Source organism: Somniosus microcephalus, chromosome 12, assembly GCF_052327205.1.
Source record: "Somniosus microcephalus isolate GS21.2 chromosome 12, FLI_Smic_1.0, whole genome shotgun sequence".
Classification (NCBI taxonomy): domain Eukaryota; kingdom Metazoa; phylum Chordata; class Chondrichthyes; order Squaliformes; family Somniosidae; genus Somniosus; species Somniosus microcephalus.
Window position 1 is genome coordinate 14756149 of NC_140998.1, and position 21652 is coordinate 14777800.

At 49.3% G+C, this 21652-nt stretch overlaps 1 protein-coding gene across 1 annotated transcript in view; it reads left to right on the top strand.

Moving 5' to 3' along the window:
* Nucleotides 1-1821: 1821 nt before the first annotated feature.
* gsc (goosecoid) overlaps nucleotides 1822-21652 on the top strand; it is a 234610-nt gene continuing 214779 nt past the window's right edge. Inside the window, exons 1-2 of the mRNA XM_086002599.1 lie at nucleotides 1822-2242; nucleotides 11752-12011. Coding sequence (XP_085858725.1) covers nucleotides 1903-2242; nucleotides 11752-12011 — 600 coding nt within the window. The 5' untranslated portion in view covers nucleotides 1822-1902. The remainder of the gene's footprint in view (nucleotides 2243-11751; nucleotides 12012-21652) is intronic.

Consider the following 21652-nt stretch of genomic DNA (forward strand, 5'->3'; position numbering starts at 1 on the left):
TATTATCGACAAATTGATGTATATAGAGGTATAGACACAGATATATATACATAATATATGTTTATTACATAGGTAAGTAAATAATTAAAGATAGATGACACTATCTAAAGATAGATATATTATAGGAAATCGATAAATAGACAGAGATAGACAGCTCGGGATAAATAAATGAATAGATACATAAAGAGATACATCGGCACTGACATGGATTATGTAAAACAGAGTGGCCTAGAAATTCAGTTGCGTTTGCGCCCACTTATTGGCTATAAAGTGGTTTGCGCCTAAAGTTTTTTACCGCCCGAAATTCAGATGGACCCTAACATCGGCGTTAGCCGGTAGCGCTGCGCCGGCACCGATGACGTCATCGGTGTGCGTAGCGCCCCGGTTGCAATGCTATTCCGGCCCGATGGCCAAATTCAGTTGCGGCCGCCTCGCCCGTGGCAGCCGCAAACAGCGTTTGTGAAACGGGGTCTTGCAGCTCCGAAAGGCCGGCGCATAAAGGTGGAGCGGCGGCCGGCCGCTTTCCCGGCGGCCGCCTGCCCGCACCTCCCTCCCCGGACTCCTGCACCACCCCCCCGCGGCACTGATGTCTGTGTCCCGCGAGCCCGGCACTTCTCCGTGGTGCCGGGCTCATTTGCCGGGGGAATCCACCGGTGATCTGACGGCTGCAGGCAGCTCCTCCTTAAGAGAAGGAGGAGGCCTACAGTACCCCAGCCTGCCGCACCGCATCGGGTGCCGCAGCGGGAGCTGAACGCCTGAAAGTGACATTTAACGCCCCTAGCGAGGCGGCCAAACCCTGCAATAGCGCCCGCCGCCGTCTTGGCCTGTCGCAACTGAATTTTAGGCGGGCGCTACGGGAATCCTGGCGAGCGCTAAATTTCGGGATAAAAGACCTGGCGGGGCCATACCGAATTTCTAGGCCAGTGTGTTTTATGCAGCAAGGTATAACTGTTTTCCGGCTGAATTCCAAGCACAGCTCTGATTGCAAGACTCGGGATCGAGAGGATAATTCAACAGCAATTGTCTGTCTGAAGTATAACAGGAACAAGAGACACTTTCTAACGGAGACTGAATGCTTCTTATCTCTCTGCTCTGTGCGACTTGTTACACGCGGACCCGCCCGCCCAAATATTGTACAAAGTCTGGAAGTTAAAGTGTTGGTTAAAGTCTTTCTTTGAATTGTAGTGAGGGCGAGGAGGGATGGCGGTTCCCATTGCAAGTGACATTGGGCGACAGTAACCAGGGGAGGGAATTGACCCACATTGAAATGGACATCCGCGCTAATGGCTTCACCCAGCAGGGCTGGGGAGGGTCTGTGTATCGGCCCTAGCCACAATCCCACTAATCGGATTAGTCGGTACAATTAGCTGCTGGGTGGGGGTGGGATCGATTTTAAAACAGATTACAAAGTCTTAAAGCTAATGGGAGGTAGGGTAGGGGAGGGAAGGAAAGATTACATTTAATTTCTTTAATCCACAGTGCAGAGGTTCCTGGGCTGTGTCCCCTTTGTGTGTATGTGTATGTGTGAGAAAGAGGGAGGGGTGTGGGGGGGGGGGGGGTGGGGGGGACATTTAAAAAAACCTTGTTTTCCCTTCCCAATTACATAAGCAAAGAGTTGGGGAAAAAAAAACCTCAGTGACGTGGGCTGTGTATATAACTGCGGTGACAGGCTTGGTACACTGAACTGGGCTGGAGAGCGAGGGGAGAGCGGATCCAGCTCCCCGTCTCTGTCTCCCAAACTACATCGAACTTTCCGTTGGCAAGTTTTTGCGAACTTATTTCTGTTAAATCGCGTGCATTTAAAAAAAAAATTATTTTGGAAAGTCGTTTTAACTTTTGTTTTAATTGTTATTGAAATATATTATAGATAGAGATAGAGATACTTCCTTGGTCTTTCAGCTGATGTTGGTAATGCCGGCTGGGATGTTCAGCATCGATAGTATTTTGTCAGGCGGCAGGCCTCGGTGTAAGGAGTCGGCGTCTCTTCACAGCGCTCCGCTGCCAACATACCCTGGCATCGCCGGCGACTCGCTGTGTGCCGGCGCGGACTACCTGGGGCTGTATTCGCCGGCGCCCCCTCCGCCTCCACCTCCGCCCCCTCAGCACCCCAGCCTGGCCGTCGGTGGCTCGAGGATGGCTTACAATTATTACTACGTGCCCGGTTCGCCCAGGGCCTCCTGCTGTGGCACCGTGCCGACCTGCCAACCCCTGGCCACCCAGCACTGCTCCTGCATTTCTCCAGGTAAACCGCATCTCGGCAAAAAAATGTACGGTCCACATGTCGTTCAAGTGTTGAGCCGGGTCTCCCCCGCCCCCCCCCCACACTTTCACAGCGGGGAGACCCGCGCCGTTTAAATATAATCATTTGTAAATGTACTTTGGTTGTTTGTGAAAGTTCTTTTTTTAATGTAAATAATGGATGGTTTGCGGGTGAGCTTTCCTGTCTCAATTATAAATTGCCAGGACTTTGCAGCGTTAGATCTAACACTCGGGCGAAGCTTTAACCCACAGCCCGAGATTTCCACCTTTAGCCTCCCCGCATTATATTCAATGTGGTTCAGTTCTTGGCGGAACAGTCTCGATGGGCTGAATGGCCTACTCCTGTTCCTATGTCCGACTCTCTTATTCGTTCACTCGAGGGTAAGAACATAATAATTAGGAGCAGGAGTAGGCCATTCAATAATATCATGGCTGATCCTCTACCTCATCTCCACTTTCCTGCACTATCCCCATATCCCTCGATTCCCTTCTTTCCCAAAAATCTATCGATCTCTGTCTTGAATATACTCAATGACTGAGCCTCCACAGTCCTCTGGGGCAGAGAATTCCAAAGATTCACCACCCTCTGAGTGAAGAAATTTATCCTCATCTCAGTCCTAAATGGCCGACCCCTTATTCTGAGACTGTGACCCCTGGTTCTAGACTCTCCAGCCGGGGAAATATCCTCCCAGCATCAATATGTTTGAGATGGGAGCTGATCAATCGGGGGAGATTGGGGAGGTGGATAGATGACCCCCACTCCACCCCAGGAGATACTAGGATGGGTATCTAGAGTGCATCCAGGACAGCTTTCTGAAACAATGATGCTTTAGAACCGACAAGGGAACAGGCGATATTAGATTTAGTAATGAGTAAGGAGCCAGAATTAGTTAATAATCTGACAGTAAGGGAGTGACTTGCAAACAGTGAGCATAACATGATAGAGTTTGACATTAAGTTCGAGAAGGAGAATGATCTCGCACAAGCCTAGGTAAGGCTGACGTCCAGGTTAAACTGGGCTGAGCTTTAACAGGTAAACCTATAGAAAATACAGTGGGGGGGGGGGTATTCAAATAAGTACTTAGTGCAATACAAGACCAGTACATACCCAATAAGAGCAAAATTTCCACTTGTATTGTCAAGCAACCATGGTCAACATATGAGGTAAGACCGAGTGTAAAACTAAAGGAAGTGGCTTATGCAAATGCCAAGCAATGTAGTAATCCAGAGAAATATAGAAAGCAACAGAGGGGCACAAAGAAAATATTAAGAGTTGTAAAAAGGGAAATCAAAACGCTTGGATGTAATATAAAGACTAATAGTAAAAGCTTTTATGAATATATTAAGAGAAAGAGCGTGGCCGTGGGAGATGTGGGCCCATTAAAGACAGACACAGGTGATACTGTATTAGGCGAATAGGTAATGACAGATTTATTAAATGAGTACTTTGCATCTGTTTTCACAATAGAGGAAGAGGATAAAGTACCAGAGAGGGAAAGGAAACTAAAAAAATAAATCAAGGGGAGGAACTTACTGGATTCAATATGAGTAATAAAATAGTAATGGAGAAAATATTGGGATTGAAATCTCCAGAATGTGATGGTTTCCACACCAGGGTATTAAAAGAAGTATGTGAGAAAATTGCAGAGGTATTAGTCATAATCTTTCAAAGCTCTCTTGATTTGGGAATCATGTCGTTAGATTGGAAATTTGTGAAAGTCACTCCATTATTTAAGGAGGGTCGGAGAGAGAAATCTGGTTTATCGGTCTAACGTCAGTTGTGGGGAAGCTACAGGAAGCTGTCAATAGGGACAGAGCAACTGAGCACTTGAGCTGATCAGAGAGAGTCAGCATGGCTTTGCTAAGGGTGACTAATCTAGTTGAATTTTTGAGGAGGTCATTAATAAGGTAGATATGGATGTTGTCTATATGGACTTCGACAAGGTTCCACACAAGTGATTCGCATGGGTATTAATCAAATCAAATCAATATTATTTGCCATATGTATTACTACAATGGAATGTTTTTACTCCCCGATCACTTCCACAATAGGCTGTGGCAGCTCACAGAGACACGTCGCTATTCTATAGCGCCATGTTCAGTAAAAGTCAATTCAATTGCGTCCAATGGCAGTGGGAACGCGATGTCCATCAGCCGCTCCGTCTCTGCGGACTCCTCCTCCCTGTTGCCGGCTCCACAATATGGTGTCCTTCTTCTCACGCTCACCGTCTGGCCTCAGGTCTCCATGCCCGGCTCTCCCTCCTTCCCCTCGAACTGTGAGCTTCCCGCACTGTCGCCGGTTCAAATTTGCAACGGCCCGGGGCCTGCCTCTCACGCTCACGTCCGGCCTCCAACCACCATGCCCGGCTCCCCTCCTCCTAGTCCGAAACAGAAATTCACGACGATTAGTTTGGGAGGATGGGGTGAGGGCTGACCCCCAGGAGAGACTAGGATGGGTGTTTCATAGAATCATAGAAATTTACTGCACAGAAGGAGGCCATTCAGTCCATCATGTCTGTGCCGGTCGACAGAGCTATCCAGCCTAATCCCACTTTCCAGCTCTTGGTCCGTAGCCCTGTAGGTTACGGCACTTCAAGTGCATATCCAAGTATTTTTTAAATGTGATGAGGGTTTCTGCCTCTACCACCCTTTCAGGCAGTGAGTTCCAGACCCCCACCACCCTCTGGGTGAATTTTTTTTTCCTCAACTCCCCTCTAAACCTCTGACTAATTACTTTAAATCTCTGCCCCCTGGTTATCGACCTCCCTGCTAAGGAAAATAGTTCCTTCCTATCCACTCTATCTCGGCCCCACATAATTTTATACACCTCAATTAAATCTCCCCTCAGCCTCCTCTGATCCAAAGAAAACGACCTCAGCCTATCCAATCTTTCCTCAGAGTTAAAATTCTCCAGTCCTGGCAACAGCCTCCTAAGTCTCCTCTCTACCCTCTCTAGTAATCCAAACTTCGAGGTGGCACACCTCCAACCTGACGAGGACCTGGCTGTTCTGTGTCACACCGTTGCTGAGAGACAAGGGAGTGGGAAAAAATAACCCAGAAACATTCACATTCAGAAAAGCACGAGAAGTATTAATAAGAGGAATCATTTTACTTCTAGGAAGAACATTCTGGCCTATTTTAATATAACAAATTAAACTACTTAGTGACCGTAAATCTGTGCTGACCCTCAGACTGCCAGCAGTGACAGGGAATATCCATCTCTGGGGCCAGGCAACTTTTCATAGTTCTCAGCTCATACACTGTGAGGTTAATGTTACAATAACAAAGCTGCTCAGAGGGCAGAATCAGCATTATTGCAGCACTAACCCCAGAGTATTGCAATGCCATTAACCTGACATTCTTGGAACACGAACGCCACGATCATTTATTACCATTAACTTGGTAATTTACAGTATTAATCCAACATTTCAATCATAGCACACCCTACAATAAGCTTCATAGAATCACAGGATCATAGAATCATAGACATTTACAGCACAGAAGGAGGCCATTCGGCCCATCGTGTCCGTGCCGGCCGAAAAAGAGCTATCCAGCCTAATCCCACTTTCCAGCTCTTAATCGGTAGCCCTGTAGGTTACGGCACTTCAAGTGCATATCCAAGTACTTTTTAAATGTGATGAGGGTTTCTGCCTCTACCACCCTTTCAGGCAGTGAGTTCCAGACCCCCACCACCCTCTGGGTGAAAACATTTCTCCTCAACGCCCCTCTAATCCTTCTACCAATTGCTTTCAATCTATGTCCCCTGGTTATTGACCCTTCTGCTAAGGGAAATAGGTCCTTCCTATCCACTCTATCTAGACCCCTCATAATTTCATACACCTCAATTAAATCTCCCCTCAGCCTCCTCTGTTCCAAAGAAAACAACCCTAGTCTCTCCAATCTTTATCGTAGCCTCAGCCCATTAAAAACACACTAAGGTACATGGCCTCAGTTTGCAGCTCTGAGCATCTATACTTACACATTCTGCAAGGAATGTTACTCCACTTTACTCGGAACATGTGTCTGGTCCTGACTCCAGCTCTGCACTACCATTTTGTGCTGGTATAAGGCACAAACCCCTCCGTGTTCCCTGGTAGTCTAGTGGTTAGGGTTCGGCACTCTCACCGCCACGGCCTGGGTTCGATTCTCGGTCAAAAATGTAATTTTTAGCACGGTGGCATAGTGGTTAGCACTGTTGCCTCACAGCGCCAGGGACCCGGGTTCGAATCCGGCCTCGGGTGACTGTCTGTGTGGAGTTTGCACATTCTCCCCGTGTTTGCATGGGTTTCCTTCGGGTGCTCCAGTTTCTTCCCACAGTCCAAAGATGTGCGGGTTAGGATGATTGGCTGTGATAAATTGACCCTTAGTGTTACGGGGATCGGGTGGGATATGTGTCGGTGCAGGCTCGATGGGCCGAAATGGCCTCTATCTGCACTGTGGGGTTTCTGTGTGATTCTGTGATTCTGTGATAAGCTAGCATTGCAGAGTAACTGCACAGGGAGGAGATGGGGTGGGTATCTGTCATGCATCGATGGGATAGATTTTCAACTTGACACCTGGCACTGTGGATCAGCTGCCTGTTATAGAAACCGCTTGACTGTCATTTCCATTGACATCAAATCGGGCAGTGCCCACAATGGATGGCCTATCTGCCACGCCAGTTTTACACCCAGTAATACATTGAAACTCTATTCAGCTCTACCTCACCACCACCTCTCCAGACCCCTCCACTGTCTCTGATTTGTCACGCTGCTTGTCCGACCTCCAGTATTGGATGAGCAGAAAGTTCCTTGAATTAAATATTTTGGAAGCCGATGGGCTAGATTTTCAGTTGCTTGCGCCAGCAGTTAGCGCCTTAAGAGAAGTGATTTCCGGGCGCTAGGCGTGTAGCGCCCGGGCGCAGCGCAGTTTGCGCCCCGCCCCAAATTAAGCTGCCCGTTAGCGCCGGCGCAAAGTTTAGCGCCCGCCCGGATGCGCGCGCAGAAAATGACGTCACATCCTCGTGCAACGCCCTTTGGCCGCCCCGATTGCAAACTTCAGTCGGACCGCCCCATTGTGCGGCGGGCGGCCGGAGCGTTTGGAAAAAGGAACGCAACACAACCAGCGCGGGCCCCGGGGGGCGCTAATTAAAGGGAACGTCCTCTCCAGTATAAAGGCCATCCTTTTTTCAGAAAACAGTCTTGTGCAACGCATTTCTGGAGACACAACAAGGAGGACAGCTAACTGGTTTCAAGCATTAAAGCCAGGTATTTTTGGACTCAGGCAACAGCGCTGCAAGTGGCCATTTGGAAATTAGAGTGCTTGCCAGGATTTGATGGGGGTTGCATGGGGTGCCAACGCGGAGCTGCAGCTCCATGTCCGTAGGGCTCGCAGACGCATTGTGAGAGGGGCAGCCCTGGCTAGAGGCAGAGGGGGCTACAGGCGTCGGCCACGTAGGCCTTACCCAGTCAGGCTATACCGCCAGCAGCGCTCCTACCTAAACATGAGTGCCGCGCGATGTGTTAAAAGGCTCCGAATCCGAAAGGGGGTGATTGCAGAGATCTGCCACCTGCTTCGCCGAGATCTGCGGCCAAAGCTCAGGTGCAGGACGTCTCTGTCGGTGGAAGTGAAGGAGACGGTGGCATTGAACTTCTATGCCACCGGCTCCTTCCAATACGCTGCTGGGGACATAGCAAACATCTCCCAGTACGGCGCGCATCGCTGCATCCGCCAGGTGACCGAAGCACTGTTCAGAAGGAGAAGCCAATTCATCTCCTTCCCCATGGCCCTGGAGAGCCAGCATCAGCGCGCATTGGGATTTTCCAGACTCGGGGAATTCCCCTTGGTGCAGGGCGCCATTGACTGTACGCATGTGGCTTTGCGGGCCCCTCTGGAGCATGGCGAGCAGTATCGCAACAGGAAGGGCTACCATTCTCTGAATGTGCAGCTGGTCTGTGACCACAAGCAGCGCATCATGGCAGTCAATGCCAGCTTCCCAGGCAGCAGCCACGATGCCTTTATCCTGCGGCAGAGTACTGTGCATGACATGTTCCAGGCACAGCCTCCCCCAAGAGGATGGCTACTCGGTGACAAAGGCTATCCTTTGTGCACCTGGCTCATGACCCCGCTCCGCGCGCCCAGGACCGCTGCTGAAGAGGCCTACAACGAGAGCCATCAAACCACCCGCAACATCATCGAGCTAACTATTGGGGTCCTCAAGCAGCGGTTCCGCTGCCTTGATCGCTCCGGAGGAGCTCTCCAGTATTCGCCGGACCGGGTCTCCCAATTTGTGGTGGTTTGCTGCATGCTACACAACCTGGCTATCCGCAGGACTCAGGCACTGCCACCTGATGTTGGACCAGCACCTCAGGAGGAGGAGCAGGAGTAGCATGAGGAGGAGGAGGAGGAGGAGGAGCAGGAGTACGTTCCCAGGAGGGAGCGACCAGGGCCAAGGGCCGCACGACGCCACCTTATTACACGGTACTTCTAAGCCCCCTGTCAGGGAATGGCCAGGGGCCATGATGGAAGATGAATGCAGCCGCTCCGCAAGCCCTCAGCCGGCGAAGCCAACAAACACTAAGAAGAACAACCATGGAGACTGCATGAATAAAGATAATTTTTTATTAAACAAAAATGAAAAGCCCTTCCCACATGAATCCCCAAAAACAATAAACGGGCCCCACAAAAAGCCCAACAAACGACTCACTCCCACAAACTGGGGAGGAGCCACTCCACCTTTATTGAAACCGGGCCTCAACGTCGGCCTAACGCAAAAAAAAAGCCCTCCAAAAGCACAACCATGGGCAAAATAAAGATGGCCACCGCCATATTAAAGGAAAGCTGGCCACACCCTCTACTGAGTGGCCCGCGAGGGCGAGACCTTGGCCAGCATTTTGCCTCCCCTGCCCTGCCTGCTGCTCCTTCGCAAGCTCTGCCCAGTGGCTGCTGCGAGGCTGGGGGAAGGCGCCTGAGGCTCAGATGCCCTTCCGCCAGATGCCGCTGGGGGGCGGCCTACACGGCGTTTGGGCCTCGAGGGGCCGTCTCCTGAGTGGCGCACCTGAGCCTGGCCACCATCAGCTGCAGCCGCTTGCCCTTGACGCCCCAGAGGGGGAATGGCGGCGACGGATGGCGCAATGTGGGCCAGCTGGCGTCTGGGATGCGCTGGCTGGTGCTGTGGCGCGGTGGCACTCGGCCGGGCCCGCACTGCAGGATCCGCAGCAATCAGCCGACGGCCGGCTTGCTGGGATGGTCCAGCGCGGCGCCTGCCCTGGCGATGCCTGCCTGAGACAGCGCGTGTGGCAGCAGTGAGTGGCACTGTGGTCCTGGTGTGCGCGCGCATCACATCCGCCAGGGTCTTGACGGCATCAGTTAGCATGCGGCCAGTCGCGGCAGTTGCTGCCCCGAACTCGCGCACACTGGTCGCCAGCGACTCGATGGCCTCAGGCATGCGCCCCACCACGCTCATGAGCTCCGTGTGGCGCCGGTCCGAGTCGTCGGCCATCTGATTGAGCTTCCGCACCACCTCCGAAGTGAAGGTGTCCGGACTGGAGTCGCGACTCTCCCGCTGGGGAGGAGGGGGCTGAACTAGGGGACCCTTGCCGCGTTGGTGACGGCGAGTGTGCCGAGCAGCAGCACTCCCCTCTGATCCTTCCCCCCTTTGGGGGGAAGGCCGCGGGCCACGCGCATGGCTGCTGGGTGGCTGGACGCCACTGGTCCCAGAAGCTGCATTGCCCTGCGACAGTTCCTCCAGGCACTCGTCCAGTGAGGAGGTGTCAAGCATTTTCTCCTCTCCTGCGGGACGTGACTGTTCCCCCGAAGGTCCGGCTTGCTCCTCCTCCTCCTCCTGATCGGAGGTGCTGTCACTGGCAGCTTCAGGGTCCTGGTCGTCACCAGCTGAAAGCAGGAATGCACAAGAGTAGCTTCAGAGTGAGGAGACGGCGTCAGCGAGGGAGTTAGGACTGGTGGGATTCAGCGCATTGGTGGGACAGTGGCAAAGGAGGTAGCTCGGATGGGCCAGTGCGACGCGAGAGGGCCAAAAGGCGAGGTCCTTACCATTGCCGGGCAGTGGAGGGGTGGATACACCGCACGCTGTGGGGACAATCACACGGGCTCCCATGGGCACACACACGCGCTCCTCCAGCCGAGTGAGCTTCTGCAGCTTGGCGCGGCCACCCCTGGCACGGGCCTGGCGATTAAACGCTACTTTAGCCTGCAAGAGAAAGGACGGGCTGTAAGTGCGCAGTGAAGCCCTGATGTAGTGTGCACTGCCTCCCATGGGGGAATAGCTTGGCCAAAGTGTAGAGTGCCGAATGGCCATTTGATGCTCATGACTGTCCCAATGCTGCTGGCTGAGGGCTGGCCAGTAGGACTTTCAGGTCCCTTTGCCCATCATGTCAGGTGTACATGCAAGAATGAGGAGGAGACTGGAAAGGCTACTCACCTTCACAATCCTGGTCAGATCGTTGTATTTTTTACGGCATTGTTTGTGGGTCCTGGGGGCCTCGCCGGTGAACGTCACCCTCTGGGCGATCTGCTTCCAGGCTTTGGTGTAGTCATGGTGGGTTGGATTCCTCCCACTCTCTGGAAACAAGATCTTGCGCCTCACCTCCAGAGCTGTGACCATTATGTCCAGATCACCCTCTGAGAAGCGCAGGGCACGCTGATGGGCCTTCTCTGGCGTTGCCATGACTCCCTGGGGCTGAGCAGCAGTGTTGAGGCCTCTTTGCAAGGCTGCAGTGTGCAGGGCGTGGCAGCAGACCAAGTCGTCCCTTCCCCCTTTAAGAGCTGGTCGGCACCACGGGGTCTGCTGTCAGTGCAAAAATGACCGCACCCGTGCTGCGCCCCGCCTGGGCGCTATCCCTCTGGACCGCCGGCTTAGCGCCTAAAGGTAGGAGTGGAACGCCTCTTTTAGCGCTCCACCACTCTCTTAGGGCGAAGCCACTGAATTTCCGGCAACGGGGCGCTATTTTGGGGCGGGCGCTAACTTCGGGCGGGCGCTAAGGTTAGCGCCCCAAAACTGTCTATACTGAAAATCTAGCCCATTGTCTTTGGTCCCCACCACATCCTCCATTCCCTAGCCACTGACTCCACCCCTCTTCCTGGCCATTTGACCCTGAGCTGAGCTTCTGACCCCATATCCTCTCCATCACCAAGACCGCCTACTTCCAGCTCCATAACACCGCCTGACTCCACCCCTGCCTCAGCTCATCTGCTACTGAAACTCTCATCCATGTCGTTCTTACCCCTAGTCTCGACTATTCCAACGCTCTCCTGGTCGGCCTCCCACATTCTACCCTACGTAAACTTGAACTTATCCAAAACTCGGCTGCCCGTGTCCTAACTCACACCAAGTCCCCTTCACCCATCACCCCTCTGTGCCCGCTGACCTACATTGGCTCCCAGTCCGGCAATGCCTCAATTTTAAAATTCTCATCCTTGTTGTTTATTGGCAATGCTAGATTCAGATGTAAAATGAGCAGAGGCTGATTTTTTTTCTTTTGACTGTTTTGAAAGGGTTGGAAGGGGCCACGTCTGCCTACCTGTCCCCAGTTCCCCCCCAGGTGCTGCCCTATGTGAGTCTGGGAGCTCTGTCCCGCACTGAGCTCCAGCTTCTGAACCAGCTCCACTGCCGAAGGAAGCGACGTCACCGGACCATCTTCACAGACGAGCAGCTGGAAGCTTTGGAGAACCTCTTTCAGGAAACCAAGTACCCAGATGTGGGCACCAGGGAACAGCTGGCCAGGAGAGTCCATCTCCGAGAGGAGAAAGTGGAGGTAAAAGAAAAATACTTGCATTTATATCGCGCCCAACACTTGACCCTGAGCTGAGCTTCCAACCCCATATCCACTCCATCACTAAGACCGCCTACTTCCAGCTCCATAACACCACCCGTCTGCGCCCCTATCTCAGCTCGTCTGCTGGTGAAACCCTCATCCCTGCCTTCATTACCTCTAGACTCAGAACGTCCCAAAGTACCTTTGAAGTGTAGTCGCTGTTGTAATGTAGGAGACGCGGCAGCCAATTTTGTGCACAGCAAGCTCCCACAAACAGCTATGCGATACTGACCAGATAATCTGTTTTTTTTTTAGTGATGTTGGTTGAAGGACAAATATTGGCCATGACACTGGGGAGAACTTCCCAGCTCTTCTTTGAGGTTGTACCGCAGGATCTTTTACATCCACCTGAGAGGGCAAACAGGGTCTCAGTTTAATGGCCCAGAACTTGGTGTCGGGGGCTTCCCGTGGGTGCAAGCCCCCGATCTGCACTCACCCTGCGCGCTGACACCTGAAGCCCGGGCCTGCTTGCATTTCCTGTCACTGGCCCGGTTCAGATGTCAGCGCGCTGTGCTTACCTGATCCAGCGGCGTAGTTAGTGCAATGTGCCGGCTGGGATCAGGTGAGCACGGTACAACCAATCAGGGGAGGGGAAGGTTCATTCATGAGTTTGAGAGTAAGAACTGCCTTTACACATGCGCAAATCCCCCAAAACAGAGGAAACCCAAGATGCACGCGCTGCCCCCTACAGCGCACGCGCTAGCCTCTTCAACTCTTGGGTTGGAGGAGAGGAAATGCCGGTTTTCAGCGCATGCGCTGTGCATGCTGAAAACCAGCATTTCCTCCAGCCAGACGCGTGAGTACCCCTTCCGTACTCACGCGTTTGGGGAGGAATTACTGCCCCATTGTCTTATCTGAAATATGATACCACAACAGTGCAGTGCTCCCTCAGTACTGCACTGGGAGTGTCAGCGTGGATTATGTGTACAAGTTTCTGGAGTGGGACTTGAACCCACAATCTTCTGACTCAGAGGCAAGAGAGATACCTACTGAGCCACTAGAGTAACGGTTACCCTTTTGAATTCATCAGAAGACTGGGGAGTTGTGGCACGTGTTTCCATAAAACTATAACCAAGACCGTTGGTTGACTAGGCTGGAAGGGTATCAACAGAAATATGGCGCTAAGGCGGGTAAATGGAGTTGAGGTAGCGATCAGCCGTGATCTAATTGAATGGCGGAGCAGGCTCGAGGGGCTGAATGGCCTCCTCCTGTTCCTATGTTCATTTGAGTAAAAAGGGAGATTTTTTCCCAATTCGTAGCCGGAGCTCAGATCCTGACAAATGTCAGGAACTTCCTCTTCATGTAGAGAGTGGTCAGTGTGTGTAATAGACTTCCAGATAATGTAATGGAGGGAAAAACCTTGCAATCATGTGAGAAGTATTTGTCTGGTGGTGCAGTGTTCTGGACTCCCTCACCAGAGGAAATCGTTCTCCGTATCTACCCTGTCAAATTCTTTTAACATTATAAACACCTTGATCAGATCACCCCTCAATCTTCTGTACTCAAGGGAATACAAGCCAAGTTTATGTAACGTGGCCTCATAATTTAACCCTGTAAGCCCCAATGTCAATCTATATGGAAACAGGGCTGTTTAAATCCAATATTTCAATCCATCCAATAAACTTAGGATATGGGGAAAGAGCTGGGAGATATGGAGCTAGCAACAGCACAAGCTATCATTTTTATCATTCTATAAGGTACATTTTTTTAACGCGCGATCCCACTATGGAGCCTTGTTAGCCCAAAGCTCATGTTGGGATATCATGGGGACATGCCCAGGAATTCCGCTCGCTCCCGACATGTGCTCTCTGTTGGGAGCATGTATTTGTAAAATGTGTCCCTGCATGCTAAGCTGAATTGGTGATATTTTTCACAATCTATCCATGTGTTTGATAAATGTCTTTCAAAGTGCAGCAGGAACATTTGTGACAAAGTTTCAATAATCAAAAACATTCTTATTAGTAATCTCCGTGTCACGACAAATAAAAACTAGCTACCCAGCCAGTGTTGCTGTGGTGTTGTTATACACAGGCCTAGTTTTGTGCTTTACCTAGTCAGTGATGGAACAGGAGGGTCCTACAACGTGGTGTACCTAGACTTCCATAGGTATTTAACAATGGGGGGGGGGGGGAAATACTGGGAATGGATATGAAACTGGCTGCAGGGTAGAAAACAATGAGTGTTCATTAGAGTTATGCTACTGCACATAGGAAGGAATGACTGGTTGACGCACAGACTTCATGAGCAGTGCTGAAATAGCTAAGGAGGATGTTGAGTTTCATAGCCAAAACAGAAGAGGTCATGATCAAACTCTACAGTACTCACCTTGTGCACTGTGTCCAGCTCTGATCTCTGAGACACCAAGGGAGACATTCAGGCACTGGCGGCAATGCGGAGCAGAGCCATGAAACTGATCCCTAGTGTTCGAGGTCCGAGTTATGAGGAGAGACTGGAGAATGTTGACGCTTCAACCCAGGAAGGAGGGATCTGAGAGGTGATCTTATAGAGATGTGGGTATGGAAAAGGTAATTGATTTAAATTAAAGTAGGTCAAGGGGACATGGGTTCAAACTAGTAAAAGGTAAATTCAGGACTAATATCAGGAATTTCTTATTCATACAAAGAGCTACCAACACATGAAAGTGACTCCTGGATAGAGTAGTGGAGGTAAAAACCCATGAATCATTAAGAGACAAATGGATTATGAAATGAAGGGACTTTAGAGTGCTTCTGTATGGATGAATTAAGGTGGACCAAATGGTATCCATCATCCATTATCTTGTCATATACTGGTCTGTTTATATATATTACCCAACCAATGAGGAAACAGTAGATCTGTTATATACAGATCTGGTTATATGCTTTTCCCAACCAGTACCAGGACCATGGGTCTGTTGTTTACTGGTCAGGTTACAAACCTTACCCAGACATTAACAGAACAGTAGGTCTGTTATATACAGGTCTGGCTTTGTACCTTATCCAGTGAGTGGGACAGTGGATCTGCTTTATACAGGTCTGGTTACGCAGGCCATCCATCCCAGGCCTGGATGAAATGCTAAGCGAAGCAAAAGAGGAAATAGCAGAGGCCTTGACCATCATTTTTCAATCCACTCTGGCTTCAGGTGTGGTGCCGGAGGACTGGGAGACTGTTAATGTGGTACCCTTGTTTAAAAAAGGAGAAAAGGATAGACCGAGTAATTATAGGCCAGACAGCCTAACCTTGGTGGTGGGAAAATTATTGGAAAGAATTCTGAAGGACAGGATAAATCTTCATTTAGAAAGACACGGATTAATCAAGGATAGTCAGCATGGATTTGTTAAGGGAAGGTCGTGTCTGACAAACTTGATTGAATTTTTTGAGGAGGTAACAAGGGGGGTAGATGAGGGTAGTGCGATTGATGTAGTGTATATGGACTTTAGCAAGACTTTTGATAAGGTTCCACATGGCAGACTGGTCACAAAGTTAAAAGCCCATGGGATCCAGGGCAAAGTGTCAAGTTGGATTCAAAACTGTCTCGGAGACAGGAAGCAGAGGGTAATGGTTGATGGGTGTTTTTGTGACTGGAAGGCTGTTTCCAGTGGGGTTCCGCAGGGCTCAGTACTAGGTCCCTTGCTTTTTGTGGTATATATCAATGAACTAGACTTGAATATAGGGGGTATGATTAAGAAGTTTGCAGATGATACTAAAATTGGCTGTGTGGTTAGTACTGAAGAAGGAAGCTGTAGACTGCAGGAAGATATCAAAAAATTGGTCAGGTGGGCAGAACAGTGGCAAATGATATTCAATCCGGGGAAGTGTGAGGTAATGCATTTAGGGAGGGCTAACAAGGAAAGGGAATACACATTAAATGGTAGGACACTGAGTAGTGTAGAGGAACAAAGGGACCTTGGAGTGCATGTCCACAGATCCCTGAAGGTAGCAGGCCAGGTAGATAAGGTGGTTAAGAAGGCATACGGAATGTTTGCCTTTATTAGCCGTGGCATAGAATACGAGAGCTTCAACAGTATAAAACACTAGTTAAGTCTCAGCTAGAGTACTGCGTGCAGTTCTGGTCACCACATTACAGGAAGGATGTGATTGCACTAGAGAGGGTACAGAGGAGATTTACAAGGATGTTGCCGGGAGTAGAGAATCTTAGCTATGAGGAAAGATTGGATAGGCTGGGTCTGTTTTTCTTGGAACAGAGGAGGCTGAGGGGAGACCTTATTGAGGTGTATAAAATTATGAGGGGCCGAGATAAAGTGGATAGAAAGGACCTATTTCCCTTAGCAGAGGGGTCAAAAACCAGGGGGCACAGATTTAAAGTAATTGGGGGAAGGTTTAGAGGGGATTTGAGGGGAAATTTCTTCACCCAGAGGGTGGTGGGGGTCTGGAACTCACTGCCTGAAAGGGTGGTAGAGGCAGGAACCCTAACCACATTTAAAAAGTACTTGGATGTGCACTTGGGATGCTGTAACCTGCAGGGCTGCGGACCAAGAGCTGGGAAATGGGATTAGGCTCTTGTTGGCCGGCGTGGACACGATGGGCCGAAATGCCCTCTGTCCGTGCTGTAACTTTCTATGATTCTATGATATACAGGTTCGGTTATGTCTCTTATCCAGTGAGTGATGGGACAGTGGGTCTGTTATATACAGGACTGGTTAAGTAAGATTTCTGTTACAGTTACAATCAGTAAAGCTTTTTATTTTTGTTAATATTTACCGATAAATTCTTGGATTTTAAAGCGGTTCATAATTAGTTTATTTTTAACCCACTCCCTGATTACCAGTCTGGTGCGTGTACCTATATTCTAAGTACTTTCACTACACGCAATGAGCAAATCAGCTCTCCCCCCATGGTGGTTTGTGTGAGGCTCGTGAGATTTGTTTGTGTTTTATTTTTGACTGTACATAGAAATGGCAACAAGTGCAATCCCTAGAGTTCCCCTTGCCTCCTGTCCAACACACCACACAATAGATATTTAAATACTGCATCTGCACAACCAGAATTTAAAAATAACGCTGCAAAAAACACCTAACTTGCAATTGACTGTGTCTGTCACATCTTCAGAACATCCTAAAGCGCTTCGCCTTTGAAATGTTGTGTTGTAGGCAAATTTGGCCAGACAGTTTGTGATCTCGCAGAAAGCAAATATGATAACTGACCAGCAAATCTGTTCCAGAGGTGTTGCATGAGAGACAAATGCTGGTCAGGGCACCGAGAGAACTGCCTAAATTTCTTCAAAAAAGTGCCACGGGATCCTTTAGATCCATTTGAACAGGCTCATCGACAAGTCGGCATGTCCGATAGTGCAGCACTCCCTTGATTACGTGCTCAAACCCTGGAGTGGAGCTTGAATTACACAACTTTTTGACTCAGAGGCGAGATTGCTACCAGCTGGACAACTCAAAAATATGAAGCCACCCCGTTAGCTTAAATCATTTAAAATGAGACAAAGCAATGCTTGAATATTTGCCAGCGGGATAAGGACGTACTACTTTTCTCTCAGTTTTTGATCGCTTTTCTCGCTCTAGTTTTCTCCTCCTTCTCCCGGGAAGATGTTGACTCCTCGCCTTCTCCTTACATAGAATTTACAAAACAGAAACAGGCCATTTGACCCAACAGGTCCATGCCGGTGTTTATGCTTCACACGAGCCTCCTCCGACCCTACTTACCTAAGGAAGGATATACTTGCCATAGAGGGAGTGCAACGAAGGCTCACCAGACTGGTTCCTGGGATGGCGGGACTGTCCTATGAGAAGAGATTGAGTAAACTAGGCCTGTATTCTCTTGAATTCAGAAGAATGAGAGGGGATCTCATTGAAGTATACAAAATTATTACAGGGCTTGATAGGATGGATGCTGGGAGAATGTTTCCCTTGGCTGGGGAGTCTAGAACCAGGGGCCACAGCCTCAGGATAAAGGGTAGGCCATTCAGGACTGAGATGAGAAGACATTTCTTCGCACAGAGGGTGGTGAATCTTTGGAATTCTCTACCCCAGAGGGCTGTGGAGGCTCAGTCATTGGGTATGTTCAAAACAGAAGTCGATAGGTTTCTGACTAGTAAAGGCATCAAGGGATATGGCGATAAGGCCGGTGAATGGAGCTGAGGCAGATCAGCCATGATCTCATTGAATGGCGGAGCAGGCTCGAAGGGCCGAATGGCCTACTCCTGCTCTATTTCTTATTTCTTATGTTCTTATGTACTTCATCTAACCCCATCAACATATCCTTCCTGCTATTCCACGTGGCAGATGAAAGTTAACGCAGAAACGTGCAAAGTAATATATTTTGGTTGGAAGAATGAGGAGAGGCAATATAAACTAAAGGGTACAATCCTAAAGGGGGTGCATGAACAGAGAGACCTGGGGGTATGTGTGCACAAATCATTGAAGGTGGCAGGGCAGGTTGAGAAAGCGGTTAAAAAAGCATACAGGATCGTGGGCTTTATAAATAGAGGCACAGAGTACAAGGAAGTTATGATGAACCTTTATAAAATACTGGTGCGGCCTCAACTGGAGTATTGTGTCCATTTCTGAGCACCGCACTTTAGGAAGGATGTGAAGGCCTTAGAGAGGGTGCAGAAAAGATTTACAAGAATGGTTCCAGGGATGAGGGACTTCAATTAGGTGGATAGACTGGAGAAGCTGGGGTTGTTCTCCTTGGAGCAGAGAAGGTTGAGAGTAGATTTGATAGAGGTGTTCAAAATCATGAGGGGTTGGGACAGAGTAGATAGAGAGAAACTGTTCCCATTGGCGGAAGGGTCGAGAACCAGAGGACACAGATTTAAGGTGATTGGCAGAAGAACCAAAGGCGACATGAGGAGAAACTTTTACACAGCGAGTGGTTGGGATCTGGAATGCACTGCCTGAAAGGGTGGTGGAGGCAGACTCAATCACAACTTTCAAAAGGGAATTGGATAAGCACCTGAAGGAAAAAAAATTTGCAGGGCTACGGGGATAGGGCGGGGGAGTGGGACTAGCTGAAGTGCACGTACAGAGAGCCGGCACGGGCTCGACGGGCCGAATGGCCTCCTTCTGTGCTGTAACCATTCTATGATTCCTTTCTCCCTCCTGTGTTTATCTAACTTCCCCTTAAATGCATCTATTCCATTCACCTCAGCCACTCCATGTTATAGTGAGTTCCACATTCTAAACACTCTCTGGATAAAGAAGTTTCTCCTGAATTCCTTATTGGATTTATTAGTGACTATCTTTTATTTATGAACCATCTTCTCTACGTCAAGCCCCTTCATCATTTTAAAGACCTCTATTAGGTCACCTCCCAGCCTTCTCTTTTCCAGAGAAAAGAGCCCCAGCCCGTTCAGTCTTTCCTGATACTTTCTTTCTGAAGTCTTGGTGGAATGTAAATTGGGGCACTGGAGGTGGTTGGAGTGATCAACGGTCAGTTGCGGTTGTAGTCACACAGGGGCTCATTTGTGATTTTGACCAGTGCAGTCTCACTGTTGTGGGTGGGGCAGAAGCCAAATTGGAAAGTCTTAAGCAAGGAGTGGTGGAAGATGGTTTCAAGGGAACGAGGCATCCCAAGACTTCGTAAAGCAAGAGAAGGCAAGGAGACAACGTGTCAATGTATCTCAGTTGGCAGCACTCTAGCCTTTGAATCAGAAGGTCCTGGGTTCATAGTCCCACTCCAGATACTTGAGCACAGAAATCTAAGCTAACACTCCCAGTGCTGTACTGAGAGAACGCTGCACTGTCGGAGGTGCCGTCTTTCAGATGAGACATCAAACCGAGGCCTTGTCTGCCCTCTCAGGTGGATGTCAAAGATCCCGTGGTGCTATTTCTAAGAAGGGCAGTGGAGTTCTCCCCGGTGTCCTGGCCAATATTTATTTCTCAGCTGAATTGTTCATTGCTTCATTGCTGTGTGTGGGAGCTTGCTGTGCTCAAATTGGCTGCTGCATTTCCTACATTACAACAGTTACCACACTTCAAAAGTACTTCATTGGCTGTAAAATACTTTGGGACGTCCTGAGGTCATGAAAGGCACTATAGAAATGCAAGTCTTTATTTTTTTCAAGGCCATGAAGAGGGGGTGCAGAGGAGATTTACTAGAATGATAACAGTGTTCATTGACTTCACTTATGTAGAGAGACGAGAGAATCTGAGATTATTCTGAGAAGGTTACGGGAATTTTAATAGAGTTATCTTTCTTCCTTACTTCAAAATCTTCCAGAGAGAAAGGGGAGTAAACTAGATCGAGAAAGCAAATCAAACAAGGAGCCAGAAGTAGTATCCCGGTCGAACAACTATTCAGAGCAAGAATTATATGATTGGCTCATTTTGAATGTTGAATTTCCCAGCTGACTGCGGGATGTGGTCAGATGGGGTGAGGGTCAAACACTTTTCCCATGGGGGGGAAGCAATTTACTTCCACAGTTCATTTGAAAGAAAAAAAAGTTTATTTTTCATAAACAAATCAATCCAAACCCAGACAATTCCCAAAGTTCAGGAATCCTTGGGGGTGTTAAATTGGGAAGATTTCAAATAAAATCAATTCCAATTTCAGGTTCTTATCTCAGTAATCAAATTCCAAAATTACAGTGGGATTTTCATCCACACAGCACTTTAGAATGAGAAAATTATAATAGGATTGCGTGTCCCAGCACTGACTGTGTGTGTAACAGGACTGAGTGTCCCAGCACTGACTGTGTGTGTAACAGGACTGAGTGTCCCAGCACTGACTGTGTGTATAACAGGGCCAAGTGTCCCAGCACTGACTGTGTGTATAACAGGACTGAGTGTCCCAGCACTGACTGTGTGTGTAACAGGACTGAGTGTCCCAGCACTGACTGTGTGTATAACAGGACTGAGTGTCCCAGCACTGACTGTGTGTATAACAGGACTGAGTGTCCCAGCACTGACTGTGTGTATAACAGGACTGAGTGTCCCAGCACTGACTGTGTGTATAACAGGACTGAGTGTCCCAGCACTGACTGTGTGTATAACAGGACTGAGAGTCCCAGCACTGACAATGTGTATGTAACAGGACTGAGTTTCTCAGCACTGACTGTGTGTGTAACAGGACTGAGTGTCCCAGCACTGACTGTGTGTGTAACAGGACTGAGTGTCCCAGCACTGACTGTGTGTGTAACAGGATTGAGTGTCCCAGCACTGACTGTGTGTAGAATAGGACTGAGTGTCTCAGCACTGACTGTGTGTGTAACAGGACTGAGTGTCCGAGCACTGACTGTGTGTGTGTAACAGGACTGAGTGTCCCAGCACTGACTGTGTGTGTATAACAGGACTGAGTGTCCCAGCACTGACTGTGTGTGTATAACAGGACTGAGTGTCCCAGCACTGACTGTGTGTGTAACAGGACTGAGTGTCCCAGCACTGACTGTGTGTGTAACAGGATTGAGTGTCCCAGCACTGACTGTGTGTAGAATAGGACTGAGTGTCTCAGCACTGACTGTGTGTGTAACAGGACTGAGTGTCCCAGCACTGACTGTGTGTATATAACAGGACTGAGTGTCCCAGCACTGACTGTGTGTTTAACAGGACTGTCTCTTCTTCTTCTTCTTAAGCAGTCCCTCTGAACTGAGGATGACTTGCTTCCACACTAAAAATGAGTTCTCAGGTGAC